We start from the raw sequence: 14057 nt of genomic DNA, 5'->3' as shown, positions 1-14057 counted from the left end.
TATTTGCTTGCATGGCACAAGTTTTAAATTTTGATATTCATGCTTGTGTGGTGTATGCTAGTTGTAGGTTTGAATAATGAAATGAAAAACTAGCATGCATAGGTTATATAGTGATTTCATTTTCAAAGTGTTGTTTCCAAGTGGTATCAAGCTAACCATGATGCTAAGGATAGTATAATGGTGCACTCCAATTGGTATCACGCTTCAAAGGTCCATCTTTTATACCTTAGCATCATTTGGTAGACATTGACTCCTATATTTCCTATCCAAGCATATGTGCAAGCTACAATCCAAACTCTTAGCACATATATAGGGGGAGCAATTGCTACCATTTGGGGTTCATGAAACTTGTCCATATCCTTTTACACATGGTAAATATGCTTGGGCAAGCAACATGGATTCAATTGAATTTCAATTCATATCTTTGTGAAAGGGTTGTCATCAATTACCAAAAAGGGGGAGATTGAAAGCTCTAGTTTGGTTTTGGTGAATTGATGAAACCCTAAGTGCTAACCTAGTTTATCAAGTGATCATGAGATAGGTAGCACACCCCAAGTGATGAAGCAAATGAAGATCATAGCATGATGATGATGATACCATGATGATGATCAAGTGCTTGGACTTGGAAAGAAGAAAGAGAAAAACAAAAAGCTCAAGGCAAAGGTATAAACCATAGGAGCTATTTTGTTTTGGTGATCAAGACACTTAGAGAGTGTGATCACATTTAGGATTGATAGCCATACTATTAAGAGGGGTGAAACTCATATCGGAATACGGTTATCAAAGTGCCACTAGATGCTCTAACTCATTGCATAAGCATTTAGGATCTAGTGGAGTGCTAACACCTTGAAAATGTTTGTGAAAATATGCTAACACATGTGCACAAGGTCATACACTTGGTGGTTAGCACATTTGATCAAGGGTGGTGAAGTTTGGGAGCAAGGGTAAGAAACTCCACGGACAGAGTGTCCGGACGGTGCCACCGGTGCCCTAGATAGAAAAGACAGAGGTCACTGGGAGTGACCGGACACTGGCCACGGTTGGACCGGTGCATCCGGTCAGATGTGTCAGCGAAGACACTAGCATCGGTCAAACGACCGGACACTGGGTCGCTCTACGACCGGACGCTGGCCGGGTGCGTCCAGTCAGTGCTGATGTACGCTGACGTAAGGCGCACAGAGGAGACATCATCTGACCGGATGCTGGCAGGGTTCGGTCAAGCATGACAGGACGCGTCCGGTCGGCAAAAACATGTTTTGGACCTTTACTGGAAACAACCGGATGCTGAGGGTCCAGCGTCGGGTCAGCTCTGTCGGAGCGTCCGGTCAACATTTCGACCGTTGAGATCAAACGATCACCATTGAGCGCAGGAGACACGTGGCCACCATCGGGCGACCAGACGCTGAGGAACAGCGTCCGGTTAGTAGGACCAGAGCGTCTGGTTACCCTGATTAGTACCTAGTGAAGGGGTACAACGGCTCTATTTTGTGGGGGCTTCTATTTAAGCTCCATGGCCGACTCAAGCTCACCCGCTTGCACATTTTCATTGACATAGCAACCTTGTGAGCTTAGCTAAAGTCCTCCCACTCATCTCCATCATTGATCCATCATCTTTGTGAGATTGGGAGAGAATCCAAGTGCATTGCTTGAGTGATTACATCTAGAGGCACTTGGTATTCGTGTTGCGCTACGGATTTTGCTTGTTACTCTTGGTGGTTGCCACCACCTAGACGGCTTGGTGCAGCGGTGGAGGATTGGCACAAGTTGGTGATTGTTCGTGGCCATCTCCGGTGATTGTGAGGGGATTTGTACCTTCCCCGGCGGAGCGCCGAAAGGTAACTCTAGTGGATTGCTCGTGTCATTGAGTTACCTCACTTGTGGGTAGGTTCTTGCGGTGTCCAATCGTGTGGACGAGGTTTGTGCAACACCTCTTAGCCGCCGAACCACCAAGTGTTGGTCGACACAACGGGGACGTAGCGTGTTGGCAAGCACGTGAACCTCGGGAGAAAATTGGTTGTCTCTTGCCATTTGGTATTCTCCTAGTGATTGATTTAATATTCACCTTGTGATTGGTTCACTCCTCTACACGGCGGTATAATCACCCTACTCTCTCTTTTATATTCTTGCAAACTAGTTGTGGCAAGCTCTTTAGTGTAATTAGAATTGAGAGCTTGATTTGTTATTTAAGTTCATCTAGTGGAACTCTTTAGTGTAGCATGATTGAGAGCTCTTAGTGAGTAGTATCATAGCAAGTTGTGTGTCTAGTAATCATTGCAACTATAATTGTTGGATAGGTGGCTTGGAACCCTTGTAGAGCTAGAGCAAGTTTGCATTTCGCTATTTGTCTTACTAATCAAATTGCTCTAGTTGATTTGTAGAATTTTAAATAGGCTATCCACCCCCTCTAGCCATATTAGGACCTTTCAACCAGGCCTTTCTTGGCTCGTCGGGGCAAGGCCACACTAGCTCTTGGGTCGCCCTCGACCCGCTGGAAGATCCGGCAATCGCAGCGTCATGCGATGACCGGATCATCACCAACTCCCGCAATGGTGGGATAGTTGGTGGCTGGGGACTCCACCACCTAGAGTCCATGACTCGCTGGTAGATGCTCTACCTCTAGTCTAGCCACGTCTCCTCCCAACCCCTCCAGCTCTGACCAGGAGGGTGAACCATGTGCACCTCCGCCGAGCAAGGTAGTGAGCCCGGTCTCCCTCCTCTCCTCCTCCATAGCTATTGGGGGAGGGATCATGAGGGTCACCTCCAACCCAACCTCTGCCATCACCACGGGGATCGCTGCCATCACTGCCACCTGCGCTGCCGCCATGCTCGCAATTGGACAGGAAGACACAACCCTCAGTAAGGAAGGTCGCACCACCGCCAATCTACTTCCTCCATCGATTGTCATGACCCACTATAGGTTGGGTCTCCACTCTTCTCGCACAGGAGGTAGGGAGACTCCCAGTCCTGCCAGCCCTTGGCTGCTGTCAAACAAGCACGGGTTAGTCACACTCAAAAAGTTCTACTATGAAAATAGGAGGGAGCATAAATGCCTACCTAGACAAAAGTGGTAGAGCCCTAAAGCCCTGACCAGCTGGCGGCAGGCCAACCGAACAAGGACCGCTCACGGGTCGCAACCCATGCCCCGTTGTATCGACTGAGGCAGGAGTCGACCCGGCCGGTTCCTGATCGGCCCACAAATGGCCGCGACTGATAGCTTGTGGCGAAACCACCAGAGCAACTGGCAGAACATCCCCCCGTTGGGTGTCGCACAAGCGTGCGACCCCGAAGATGCAGGGGAATGAACACATTCCTCCGATCGGTCGGCGTGCTCTGCCACACTCGGAGCAGGGTGGTGCGGAGCCAATGATGCCTTCGAAGGGCACGGCGACTGCGCCTGCTTTGCCTCTCGTTCGACAGCGGTGTCTTCGCTCGTGGCACACTTCCTAGACTCAGGAACATCACCGCACATCTCCATATCATGCCCACCACCAATGGGTGCGGCTATGGGCTCACGGTGCTCTGCTGAGGACACAATGGCGCCCCTGTCTCCTTTGTCCTCAGAGGCACTTGCGTCCCCACCCATCTTCGTGGACTCCTCTGACATGAGCTCTGCCTCCACATCGCTTCAGCTCTCGCTCCTCTAGACCCGCCAACTGATCTCCTTCTCCTTTTTGAACCTCCTCCAGGCCTTCTTGGCTCTCTTCTTCTTCTTGGCAAGCGCCACCTCCTTCTGGGCAGCTTGCTGAGCTGCGCCCTCCGGCCCCCTCGGAAGGTGCGGCCGGGATTTGTAACATGTGAGTCCCTACAAAATGGGCAGCTTGAAATCAAAACAAGGAAAAATAAGGAGGAAAAGGTCACAGGAAAAGAAGAGGGGGGCATACCAGATTGGACAGCTTCACAGCATGAAGAGGTCCTGGCATCCCTTCGAGGGAGTCTTTATCCCTCAGCGGTAGCACCCGATCGAGTCGACTCTAGACTTTGTTCTTTCGCAACTCTTCCGGTGACGCACGGTCAGGATCCATCGGGCCGATGTATTCCCACATCGGCCGTGTTCTTTTCACTAGTGGGGCGACCCGATAGTGGAAGAAGGTGTGGAAGACCCATAGCCCATCAAGGCCATGCTGCATAAGCTTTTGAAGCTCTGCCTTGATAACCTCCAACTTGTTCTGCCGACCGACAAGACCCCATGACCAGCTTTCCCTCCTCTCCGGCCTTCTTCCGGTGAACGACGGGAATGGCGCCTCCACTGGGTTCCTGATGTAGAACCACTTGTTGTGCCACCCCCGATTGGAGTCACAGGGGGAGTACGTAGGGTAGGGGGTCGACGATTTCAGCTTCTTCTGTAAGGCAAAACCCCCAACCATCACAATCCTAGGCGGCTTCCCTTTGGATAGGGCTCGTCCGCTGAAGATCCGCTGGAAGAGGTCCACGTGTGGCTCCATCCCGAGGAAGGCCTCGCAGACGGTGATGAAGCCGGTGATGTGCAGCACCCCAGTTGGGTTGAGGTGCTGCAGCTCTAGGTCCCACTCGTTGAGGAGCCCACGCAAGAACCAGTGCGCGGGATACCCAAGCCCACGCTCATGGAACGCAAGGAATGAGACGACCTCATGGCCTAGGGTTACAGAACAACTTCCCTCGACGTAGGAGCCCTCTAATGCGCCAACTTCTTTGATGGGAGCAGCCCCGTCTCGGCGAAGGCAGCCAGCACCTCCTCGTCCATGGTGGAAGGCCTCTAGCTCGACATCACGCCTCGTATTCACAAACGGGTCTGTAAGGTCTTCTCTCCCTCGCTTTACCCTCTCTCCTAGAAACCGCTGTGGTGCACGAATGGGCTTGGCAAAAAGGAAGAAGGAGAAGAGGCAGCAGTTGGAGAAAGGTGAAAGAATGGGAGGAAACCCCTCTCCCTTCCCCCTATTTAATGTAGGGAGGCGTGTGGTGGGACGCGTCCTGACTGATGGGACGTGCCCTGCCCAACAAAACATCGCCTGGTTAAACAGGACGTGGCCTAGGCAGGGCCCACCACTCCCACAATCTTGGTGCAAGAAACAAGGCGCAACCACATGCAAACGACCCTTCACCTTCCTAGACAAGGTTTGGAAGGGCCCACCAATGGGATCTCCATCAAGGAGGGACCAACGGGTCAACCGAGTCAATCGGACGGCTACCGAGAGACAGGTAAAGAGCAGTGGGATGCCCCATGCGGGCTATATCGACTATGTCTTGAATGACAGGCCTGGGTTCCATTCGGACATATCCGATAAAGAGTTGCCCGAACCCGTCACTCGAGCCATCAAGGTAACTTTACCAAAACCCCTTTTTTGTTTTCTGGTGCATGATCATTCATTCATCCATTTTCATACATTCGTCCATACATTCATCCCATGCATCCAAGCATTGCATATGCAATTGTTGCATCACAACGCTTCGCGTTGCGCCATGAAGCGGTAGTCGCCTCATTCGATATGAGCGACGACCGACCGGGGTTCAAAGGCCGGCCCACAAAGGGATCGAGGCCACCTCGCGTTAAACAGAGTTAGGGGAGAAAAGCATAGATGAGCCCCAGCAGCCCATGCCTGATCCGCTCTGAAGCGGACAGGGTCATCTCGACCTTCTCATTCGATTCTAAACCTCAAGCCATGCCCATAGAATCTCCATCAAGGGGAGGCTAGCGGGCCACCTGAGTCGGTCTTTAGAATGGCTCGGGCATCTACCAGGAGGCGGGTTAAGGAGCAGAGGGATGCCACATGAGGGCTATGCCAACCCCATTACGAATGACGAACCCAGATTCCACTCAGACATACCCGTTAGCGAGCTCACCGAGCGCGTCACTCGAGCCATCGAGGCAAGTGGCGTTAGCTTAACCCCTCCGGTAGCGGAAACCATGGACGGGGTGATGCACAAAACTAGACTGACCCCTCGGCCACACTCGGCCACGCTCGACACTTGGGTTGGCGACTCCGTCTCGCCCGATCCCTCGGCCACGCCCGATGCTTGGATCGGTGCCCGACGCCTGGGTTGGCAACTCCATCTCTCCCGACACCTCGACCGCGCGCAATGCCTGGGTTGGCGACTCCATCTCGCTTGACCCCTTAGTCACACCCGATGCCTGGGTTGGCAACTCCATCTCGCCCGACCCCTCAGCCACGCCCGACGCCTGGGTTGGTGACTCTGTCTCACCCGTCCCCTCGGTCGTGCCCGACGCCTAGGTTGGTGACTCCATCTCACCTGACCCCCTCCGCCGCGCTCGACACCTGGGTTGGCGACTCCGTCGCTTCGGGTTAGGCGCTCCATCTCGCCCGACGGTGACCCATGATCTTACACCCACCGGGTGCTCTCGTAAAACAAGTATAAACAGCCCGCGACTCGGCCATGCCCGACGCCAGGGTTGGCAACTCCGTCGCTTCAGGTTAGGCGCTCCGTCTCACCCGACGGCGACCCACGATCTTACACCCACTAGGTGCTCTCGTAAAATGAGTATAAACAGCCCCTTCATGACTTCACAGAAGTCCCAAAAGGGCTCAGGGGCTCCTGTCGGGTTCATAAACCCAAGGTCCCCAATGGGCCTGCTTCCCCGCAAAAACTCAGCCTAGCAGACGGCGTAGCGACAACGCGCGCCTCCTAGGCCAGCCCAGTTACCTAACGACCGATCGGGAGAAAGGTTCGGTCTTCGACCGGAAGGCTTGGCCAAGGAGGGGACATAGTCTGACTCCGACCTCCTTTTCCGACCAGAGATACGCCGGACCTCCGCTCGTGATTCTTCCCCGGCCGACATGGTCGGAGCCGACCAAGAACGACCGACCGGGGACGCCCGCTCGATGAGGACCTAAGGATCAGGTGGAGCAGATAAGGTAAGGTGCTCAAGTCAACAGCAATACCAAGGTCCGTACCCTACCATACCCTACACACCTGCAGGATAGTGCTGCCAGGCCATGCCAGACGGGTACTATGCAACCTTCCAGGCGTGTTAGAACCCAAATAGTGTTGTGGATGTCGACATTTATCTTACAGTGTTGTAGGCGCTAACATTTACCATACCAAGCAAACACGGTAAAACCTACTAGACGCGTCTGGGCATGAACAGTATTGTGGGTGCCGACAATCGTCTCGTACCCGATGGCATGAGCAACAAGACTGGGTAGCACACGTACACTCTCTCTCTCTCTTTCTCTAACTTGTAAGGCCATCCCCTTCACCTATAAAAGGGGATGCGCTCTCTCCCAACAAGGACAGACGCTGGACTCTGTCTAGATCTGGCTCTAGAGAACCTGAGCATTCGAATAGCTCCACAGCTCTAGATCTCAACAGCTACACAGAGCATACGCTCCAATACTTAGAGCACGTTAGAGCACCTGCCACTCTTAACCACTTGGTTTAGAGTCCGACAGGGCCTCTAACACCCCATTCTCATTCCATACTTGTTTGTAACCCCACAGCAAACTTTGAGCATCTGGGCTTAGGAATAAAGTCACCGACCGACCGAAACTGGACGTAGGGCACGTTGCCTAAACTAGTATAAATTCTATGTCATTGAGCGCTAGGCCACATCCGATCACAACGCATGACAAAACTATAAATATTTACTTATTGGTCACTTTTCGCACTGACAGATATTTTACTCAAGATGCATAAAAGAGAGACAAGGCTAGAAGGGGACAGGGTGAAAATGACTTAGCACCTCTCGTCCTCTTCTTTTTCCACGAAGGGATTCGGCACTTTTTCAAAGGTGGTATTCACACGCTGCAAAAGTGACTTATGTCTTATTTGGCTACACTCGTTGACGGTGTTTCGAATCACCGACTAGTAAATTTGTGATTTGTGCGTCTGGCCCGGATGGTGTGCTCGGAGGACACAAGAATTTATATTGGTTCGAGCAGAATGTCCCTACGTCCAGCCTGCTGTTGCTCGTGTTACCGACACTAGTTTGTAGTAGGGGTTAGAAACAGGCGAGAGAGAGAGAGCAGGTCCCAAGTCTCTGGTGAAAGGATCGAACGGAGTTGAGTCTCGTTGAGCTCGTTTAGCCGTTCAGCGTGCCCTTCGTGGAGCGTCCTGCTTCCCCTTTTATAGATGAAGGGAAAGACGCAGGTTACACGAGAGAAAGAGAGAGAGAAAAGCAAGGAGGAGGAAGGCCAACAGGGTCACAGCGCCCTTCATCATCTTTACGCAAGTCCCGCCGGTCCTGTAGATGATGGCGGGGATGGCTCCACGTCGCGACCCTGCTCATCACTGGCGCTATACGCGGGCGTCGTCAGCCGGTAGTGGCGCTCCATTCCGTCCTGGCGGGCGGCATGGTTAGCAGATACCCGCATCGAAAGTCGTACGGGGATTAGGTAGCATAGCGCCGGCATGCCCGACATTGTTGGCGACGTGAGTCCTCAGGTATGGCCCGTCGTGGCCGTGGGTCGTGTCAAGACGCACCTACTCCCTTTCTGGTGTCAGAAGTTTGACCCTAGGTTCGTACTCTTAGACTTGTAGTGGTTGGAGACGGTACGGATCCCCATCGGGCGATGCGGAATCTCCCTTCAAGGGGTCTAGCCAGGCGAAGTCCGCGCTCGAGGGGTCGGGCGAGACGAAGCCCGCACCCTCGGGGTCAGGCGTGACGGAGCCCGCGCCCGAGGGGTCAGACGAGACGGAGCACGCGTCCTTGGGATCGGGCGAGAGGGGACCCGCGCCCTCGGGATCGGACGAGACGGGACCCGCGCCCTCAGTGGTCATGCGTGGCGGGTCCACGCCCTCGGGGTCGGGTGAGGCCAAAATACGCTCTTGATCATCCATGTGAGTTAGCGTTCGCGGCTATCAGCTTTCCTCTTCTAAGTATGCTTAATACTGATACCCGACACGGGTATCCACGTTCATCCACATATTATTAGAATAAACTAAGATGAAAACGTCAAGCTCAACACATATAAATTGAATTACATATGAGTGTACCAAAACAGGCCACCTGAGACAGTCTTCCGTCCCCAGTCCACCTGCGGTTCAGGTTCAGCCAGCTAGCTGCCCAGCTCCTCAGGACGCGTACGTTTGTCCATGCATTTCGCGTGAACACCGGGCGACGACGACGGACCACGCACCCTGCAGCTAGCCGTGGCCATCGGGTTTGGCGCCACGGAGTCATCTCGGTGGTTGCAGCGACGACGCGCGATCGGCTTTCGCTTCATATCAAGGGCGTGTCGAGGAGAGATTAAAACAGGAACTAAAATAAAAATTAAAATAGTATTGGTTTCTAGGGGCTAAAAAAGATTAAAGGAGAGGAGAAAGACTGCGAGGGAGAGGTATGGGCTGTTTAGTCCTAATTAGTAGCCCCCAAGTGCCTACTGCATTTTAGTCTCTAATTCTTATTTTAGTTCCTACTGTTTGGACTAATTAGGACTAAAATTTAGTCTTTAGTCCCTTCCCCGTGAAAAAGATTACCCTAAGGCATGCGGTTGTCACGCAGCAACCCGCAGCAGATTAATTTGCACTCGGTGGTTGTTTGTTCGGCATGCCGGCCGAATGCCGATCAGCGCACGGCCACTGTACCGCTTCCAGGCGTGCGGCAGCCGGAACGCGCACCACCTGGCACTACCGCCGCCGGCGACGAACGCACGGGTGCACGCGCCAATGCGCATGAGCATGTCTTGCCGCATGGTGGTTGCTTATTTGTAACAAGTTCTCGTACGGCGCTGCCGAACACGCACAGTGATCGAACAACTCTCATACATTTGACGGCCGGCAAGATGCTACACTAGCTAGCAGTACACTCAAGTAGCGTCATCTAGTGCAAGTGGGCCAGCTGTCGTCAACCATCATCTCGTTCGTTAGGTCGTATTTGACTTATAAGTCATAGTTTATCAACCAACGAACAATATTTTTTTCTTACGCTAAACCAACCAATAGTACTTTTAACCATTTCAGTCATGTCTTATAAGCTAAACTAGCCCAAACAAACCAGACGCGCCCCTTAATGTGAACCAAAATTAACGAGGCTACGGAGATATTTTTACATGAGCTTATCCACGGCGACAGAACAGTACAGAGCTATACCTGTCTCCGTTGTTGCGTGTGCGCCTACCACTAGGTCTGCTTCCGATGGGTGATGGCCACATGCTCCCCTCCGTCCCTCACGCGATGACCACGGCGATGGTGTCGCTATCCGGCCGCCGCCGGCTCTGGCCGACGCCCCTGCCGCCGCCACCTTTGGCGGGAATGCCGTCCATCACGGGGCGGCGGCACGTCGGGCACGAGCCGCGGGACAGCAGCCAGGCGTCGACGCACGGGACGTGGAAGCCGTGCCCGCACCGCGGCAGCACGCGCACCTTGTCGCCGTCCGCGAACTCGCCGAGGCAGATGGCGCACACGTCCTCGTCCTCGTCCCCGGCCCCGGCCTCCTCCCCCTCCCTCGCGGCGACGTAAACCTCCACGGGGATGCTCCTCAGCGCGCGCTTCTTGATCCCGCCTCGGAGGCCCGCGCAGGACGCGCCGACGCTCGACGACGCCGCCCCCTCGCGGCCGCCGCCACCGCCGTCCGCGGCCCGGCCCCCGCACCAGAGCGCGCACCTGGCCAACGAGTTGAGCGCGATGGCGAACAGCAGCGCCAGGAACAGCGCCGCCAGCAGGATCACCGTGTTGGTGTCGAACGTCGCGTCGGCCCCCGGCGCCGCCGCCGCCGCGCCTCCGACGGCGCCGGCAGTACCGTTCACGGCCGCCGGCGGGCCCGCCGCCTTCGGCAGCGCTGGCGCCGGCGCCTTGGAGTCCCGACGGTCCATGCCACCAGCTCTCGCGCGCGACTGCTCCTAGCTACCTTGCCTGCTGTGCTTCTGTCCGCGGCAGCAGCGATGCATATAAGAGGCGCGATCGCGATGCACGGTTCGGGGCTGTTGCGCGAGTGTGGGTGCTTGTAAAGGGGCGATCCCTGGTGGCTCCGCTCCAATCCCCGGCGCGAAGCCTGGCTTGAAGGGATAGGCACACGACCGACGACGGGTGGTGCCGCCCGCTCGCTTTTTGATTGCTTTGTAGGCAAAGCTAGCTAGCTAGGACTGGGAGCTGAACTAGAGAATAGCTTCCTTGCGTGCTTGGGCAGGACAAGCCCCGGATTTAATCCCCGTTCGCTTGACCTAATTCAGCATTACTTTTCAGACATAAAAATAATGTTTTTCTCTCACAACATTTTAACCTAAATATTAGCCTAAGTCAAATTTCAGCTTAAGCAGGGCGTCTCGCGACCGTCCGTCCGTCCGCCGGACCGTCACATCTCCTTGGTGGCCATGGCCTGGTGTCTGGTGTCTGGTGTCTCGTGTCTGAACCAGCGACGTCGTGTCCGTGGGCAGTTGGTCACTTCCTTATCGGAGGCTCGGAGCGCTGCACTGCGGAACGCAAAAGCGCACGTCTGGCCTGCCGTCTTTCACGACACGTCGAGACGAGTTGCCCGCGCCGCGTTGGCTGGGTACGCGCGGGGATTTTTGCCACGCTCTCGAGCGTGACACGCGAACGCCGGCACGGCACGAAATGCTCTTTCAGGGATTCCTCCGATCGAGTGTGTCACCGAGCTCGCTTTTTATGCCCTTTGGAGCGTTTGTTACTGGACGCCTTTTGCCTTAGTGAGGGTTTGGATGTGACATGTCGTGACAAATAATGCATTATGCTGCATGCGAGTGCTAAAGCCTAAAGCAGATAGCAGTAGCGCGCACCACTCTCTCATGTTAGCTGGTACACGTTGTTTTGTCTAAACATTAAGGTGAAAGCGCGCATGACATGGAGATATCGTATCGTGTGTTGCCCTGGTGCCAAAGGAGAACAGAGAAGTATGGAACAGAGTTGGTTAGGTTGTGTATGTCCTTCCCCTGCAAATGATACACTTATGGTGTGATTGGTTGCCCCGCTCATGCCGTCCGAAGGCCCATCAGGTATCACTCGGTGCATTGCGGCTGTGTTTGGTTCCCCTGCTCGCACCTTTCGTCTGCATCCTTTCGTTCATCTGTCCTCCTCCATCCCGCACGTCTCCGTCTTCTCAATTTTCACTTCCCTCTCCATGCAGGACGGCTTGATTCACGTATGGTGCAGAGGCCCATGTGTCAGACACTCAAAACTTTGATGCATGCATGCAACCAAACATGATCTCATCTTGTACTGAACCAACAACAAAGACAACCAAACACGACCACTTGCATGAGCTCAACCCGGCTTCTTTGGTCCTGCGCAGCCTAACTGTCGGTGTTTCGGACCGGCGGTTCCTCAACCGACTAGTAAAAATGTACTGCGTGACCCTAATCCCGGATGTTGATGCAAAGAGACACAAGGTTTATACTGGTTCGGGCAATGGGTGCTCTACGTCCAGTCTGAGAGATCGATCTTGTATTCCTTGTACCAAAATGCTCGTAGTAGGGGGTTACAAGCAGGGTGAGAGAGGGAGCTAGTCCCAGGTCTCTGCGTGGAGCGGTGTGGATTGCTTGAGATGTTGATCTCAGGCAACGGGGAAGCGTGCGCGTTACAGAGTGTCGAGCGTGTGTTTGTCTACCTCATGAACCCGTCTATGCCTGGGTGTGTGCGAGCGTGAGAGTGAGTCTGTCCACCTGTACGTGTTCGTCTATCTCGTGCGCTCGGGTCTCTCTTCTAGAAACGGCCCCGATCCCTCCCTTTTATAGTTGAAGGGGGGACAGGGGTGACACATGTGTTAGCTACGTGGCGTCGTGCGAACAGAGGCGGCATGTCCGAGCCCTGTAGCCTGTTACTATGACGACATGGTTGATGGAGTGGTCCTGCCTTTGAAGTGCTGGAGCAACGTGCCGGTCACATCCGATCCTGTGCGACGTGGGAGCTCCAGTGATAGCTTGACGCAGGGCCTGGCGAGCGACGTGCTGGTTGCTGTGTGTTGACCGCGTGAAGAGCCGAGGCTTAGTTGGTGCCGAGGCCGAGCCGTCGTGGGGGGGGGCTCGGCGGGCGTGAATCCCGAGGTTGCCGAGACCCTGAAGTAGACTGCCGAGGCATGGAGGGAGTAGTTGGTCCTGTACACTGATTCTGAGGCTATAGTAACCCGGACTTGACTCCGCACGCCCCGTTGTTCCTGGAGCAGGGGTTAGGTAGCATAGTGCAGTACGGGCGCCGGTCGTGGGCACAGTACCGAGCACAGCGGTCGGTAACCCCTGCTCTGTCCTGTCCTGGACGGTATGGTGCTGATGCGACTTCTCGTCTCGTCGGCTGCTCTGCTATGTCGAGCCGTCGTCTGTCTGACATCGCGGGAGTGGTTGGTCGCATTAATTGGACGCGACGCTCTGTTGGGGAGATCGACCGAGGCAGAGGCGATGGGGTTATTGCCGAGCCGGCCTTGAGCGAGACGGAGAATCGGCATCTCATCCGAGGCTTTACGCGCGGGGCCTCGGGCGAGACGGAGAATTGGTTCCCCGTCCGAGGCCTTGCGTGCGAGGCCTTGAGCGATGCGGAAAATCGGTAGACCGTCCGAGGCCTCTCGTGCGAGGCCTCGAGCGATGCGGAGATTCGGTAGGCCGTCCGAGGCCGGGGGTTAGCCAATAGTTTGTCTCTTGGCCTTGGTTTTGATGGGGTCTAAGCGATTTTTTTGGTTGTTGCTTAGGGGACCCCTTCTTATGGTACCCGACAGTAGCCCCCGAGCCTCAGGGAGAGTGTGAGCGCTCTCCTTGAGGTTTTGATGAGACTTGGCTCGCAGCAGCTCCTGGCGGGATGATATTTCGTACTCGAGGCCTCGGTGGGTGCGCGCGAGCGCACCCGTCGGGTGTAGCCCCCGAGGCCCTGGAGGAGTGGATTTATTCCTCCAGGGGCTTTTCTTACATCGTGCGAGGGGTTTATTGCGTTTGCCGAGCCCATGAGTGCGAGTTTGGGTCGCTGGGCCTCGGTTTGGTTGCAGGAAGAGCCCCCCGAGCCTCTACGTGGAGCAAGAGGTCGATCAAGAGTTTCCTTGTCTTTTTGTGTGGCCCTCACGCATCCTTTTCGTTCGGAAGGAGGGGTGGAGGGCGCCATGCTACCCTCGGTGGGCGCGAGCAGTGACACCTCCGGTGAGCTATTATCGGGTAAGTCTGAGTGGAGGCCCATGCCCCATTCGATAGGGG

The 14057-nt window shown here is 54.8% G+C and overlaps 1 protein-coding gene across 2 annotated transcripts; it reads right to left on the bottom strand.

Moving 5' to 3' along the window:
• Window positions 1-7911: 7911 nt before the first annotated feature.
• On the bottom strand, window positions 7912-11096 carry LOC136512860 (RING-H2 finger protein ATL74-like). 2 transcript variants are annotated; one of them, XM_066506873.1, is made up of 2 exons: window positions 10024-11096; window positions 7912-9193 (listed from the first exon to the last, which is right to left on the bottom strand). In XM_066506873.1, exon 1 carries the CDS (start codon window positions 10743-10745, stop codon window positions 10101-10103), a length of 645 nt encoding a protein of 214 aa, XP_066362970.1. In that variant the 5' UTR covers window positions 10746-11096; the 3' UTR covers window positions 7912-9193; window positions 10024-10100. The 2 variants fall into 2 exon arrangements, with proteins under 2 accessions (XP_066362970.1, XP_066362969.1); XM_066506872.1 differs by having other exon boundaries at window positions 7918-9152; window positions 10024-11095.
• Between the last annotated feature and the right edge of the window lie 2961 nt (window positions 11097-14057).

The sequence above is a fragment of the Miscanthus floridulus genome, chromosome 16, assembly GCF_019320115.1.
Source record: "Miscanthus floridulus cultivar M001 chromosome 16, ASM1932011v1, whole genome shotgun sequence".
In the NCBI taxonomy this organism is placed as follows: domain Eukaryota; kingdom Viridiplantae; phylum Streptophyta; class Magnoliopsida; order Poales; family Poaceae; genus Miscanthus; species Miscanthus floridulus.
Note: the sequence above shows the minus strand (reverse complement) of the source record. Positions and strands in the feature narration are given on the sequence as shown.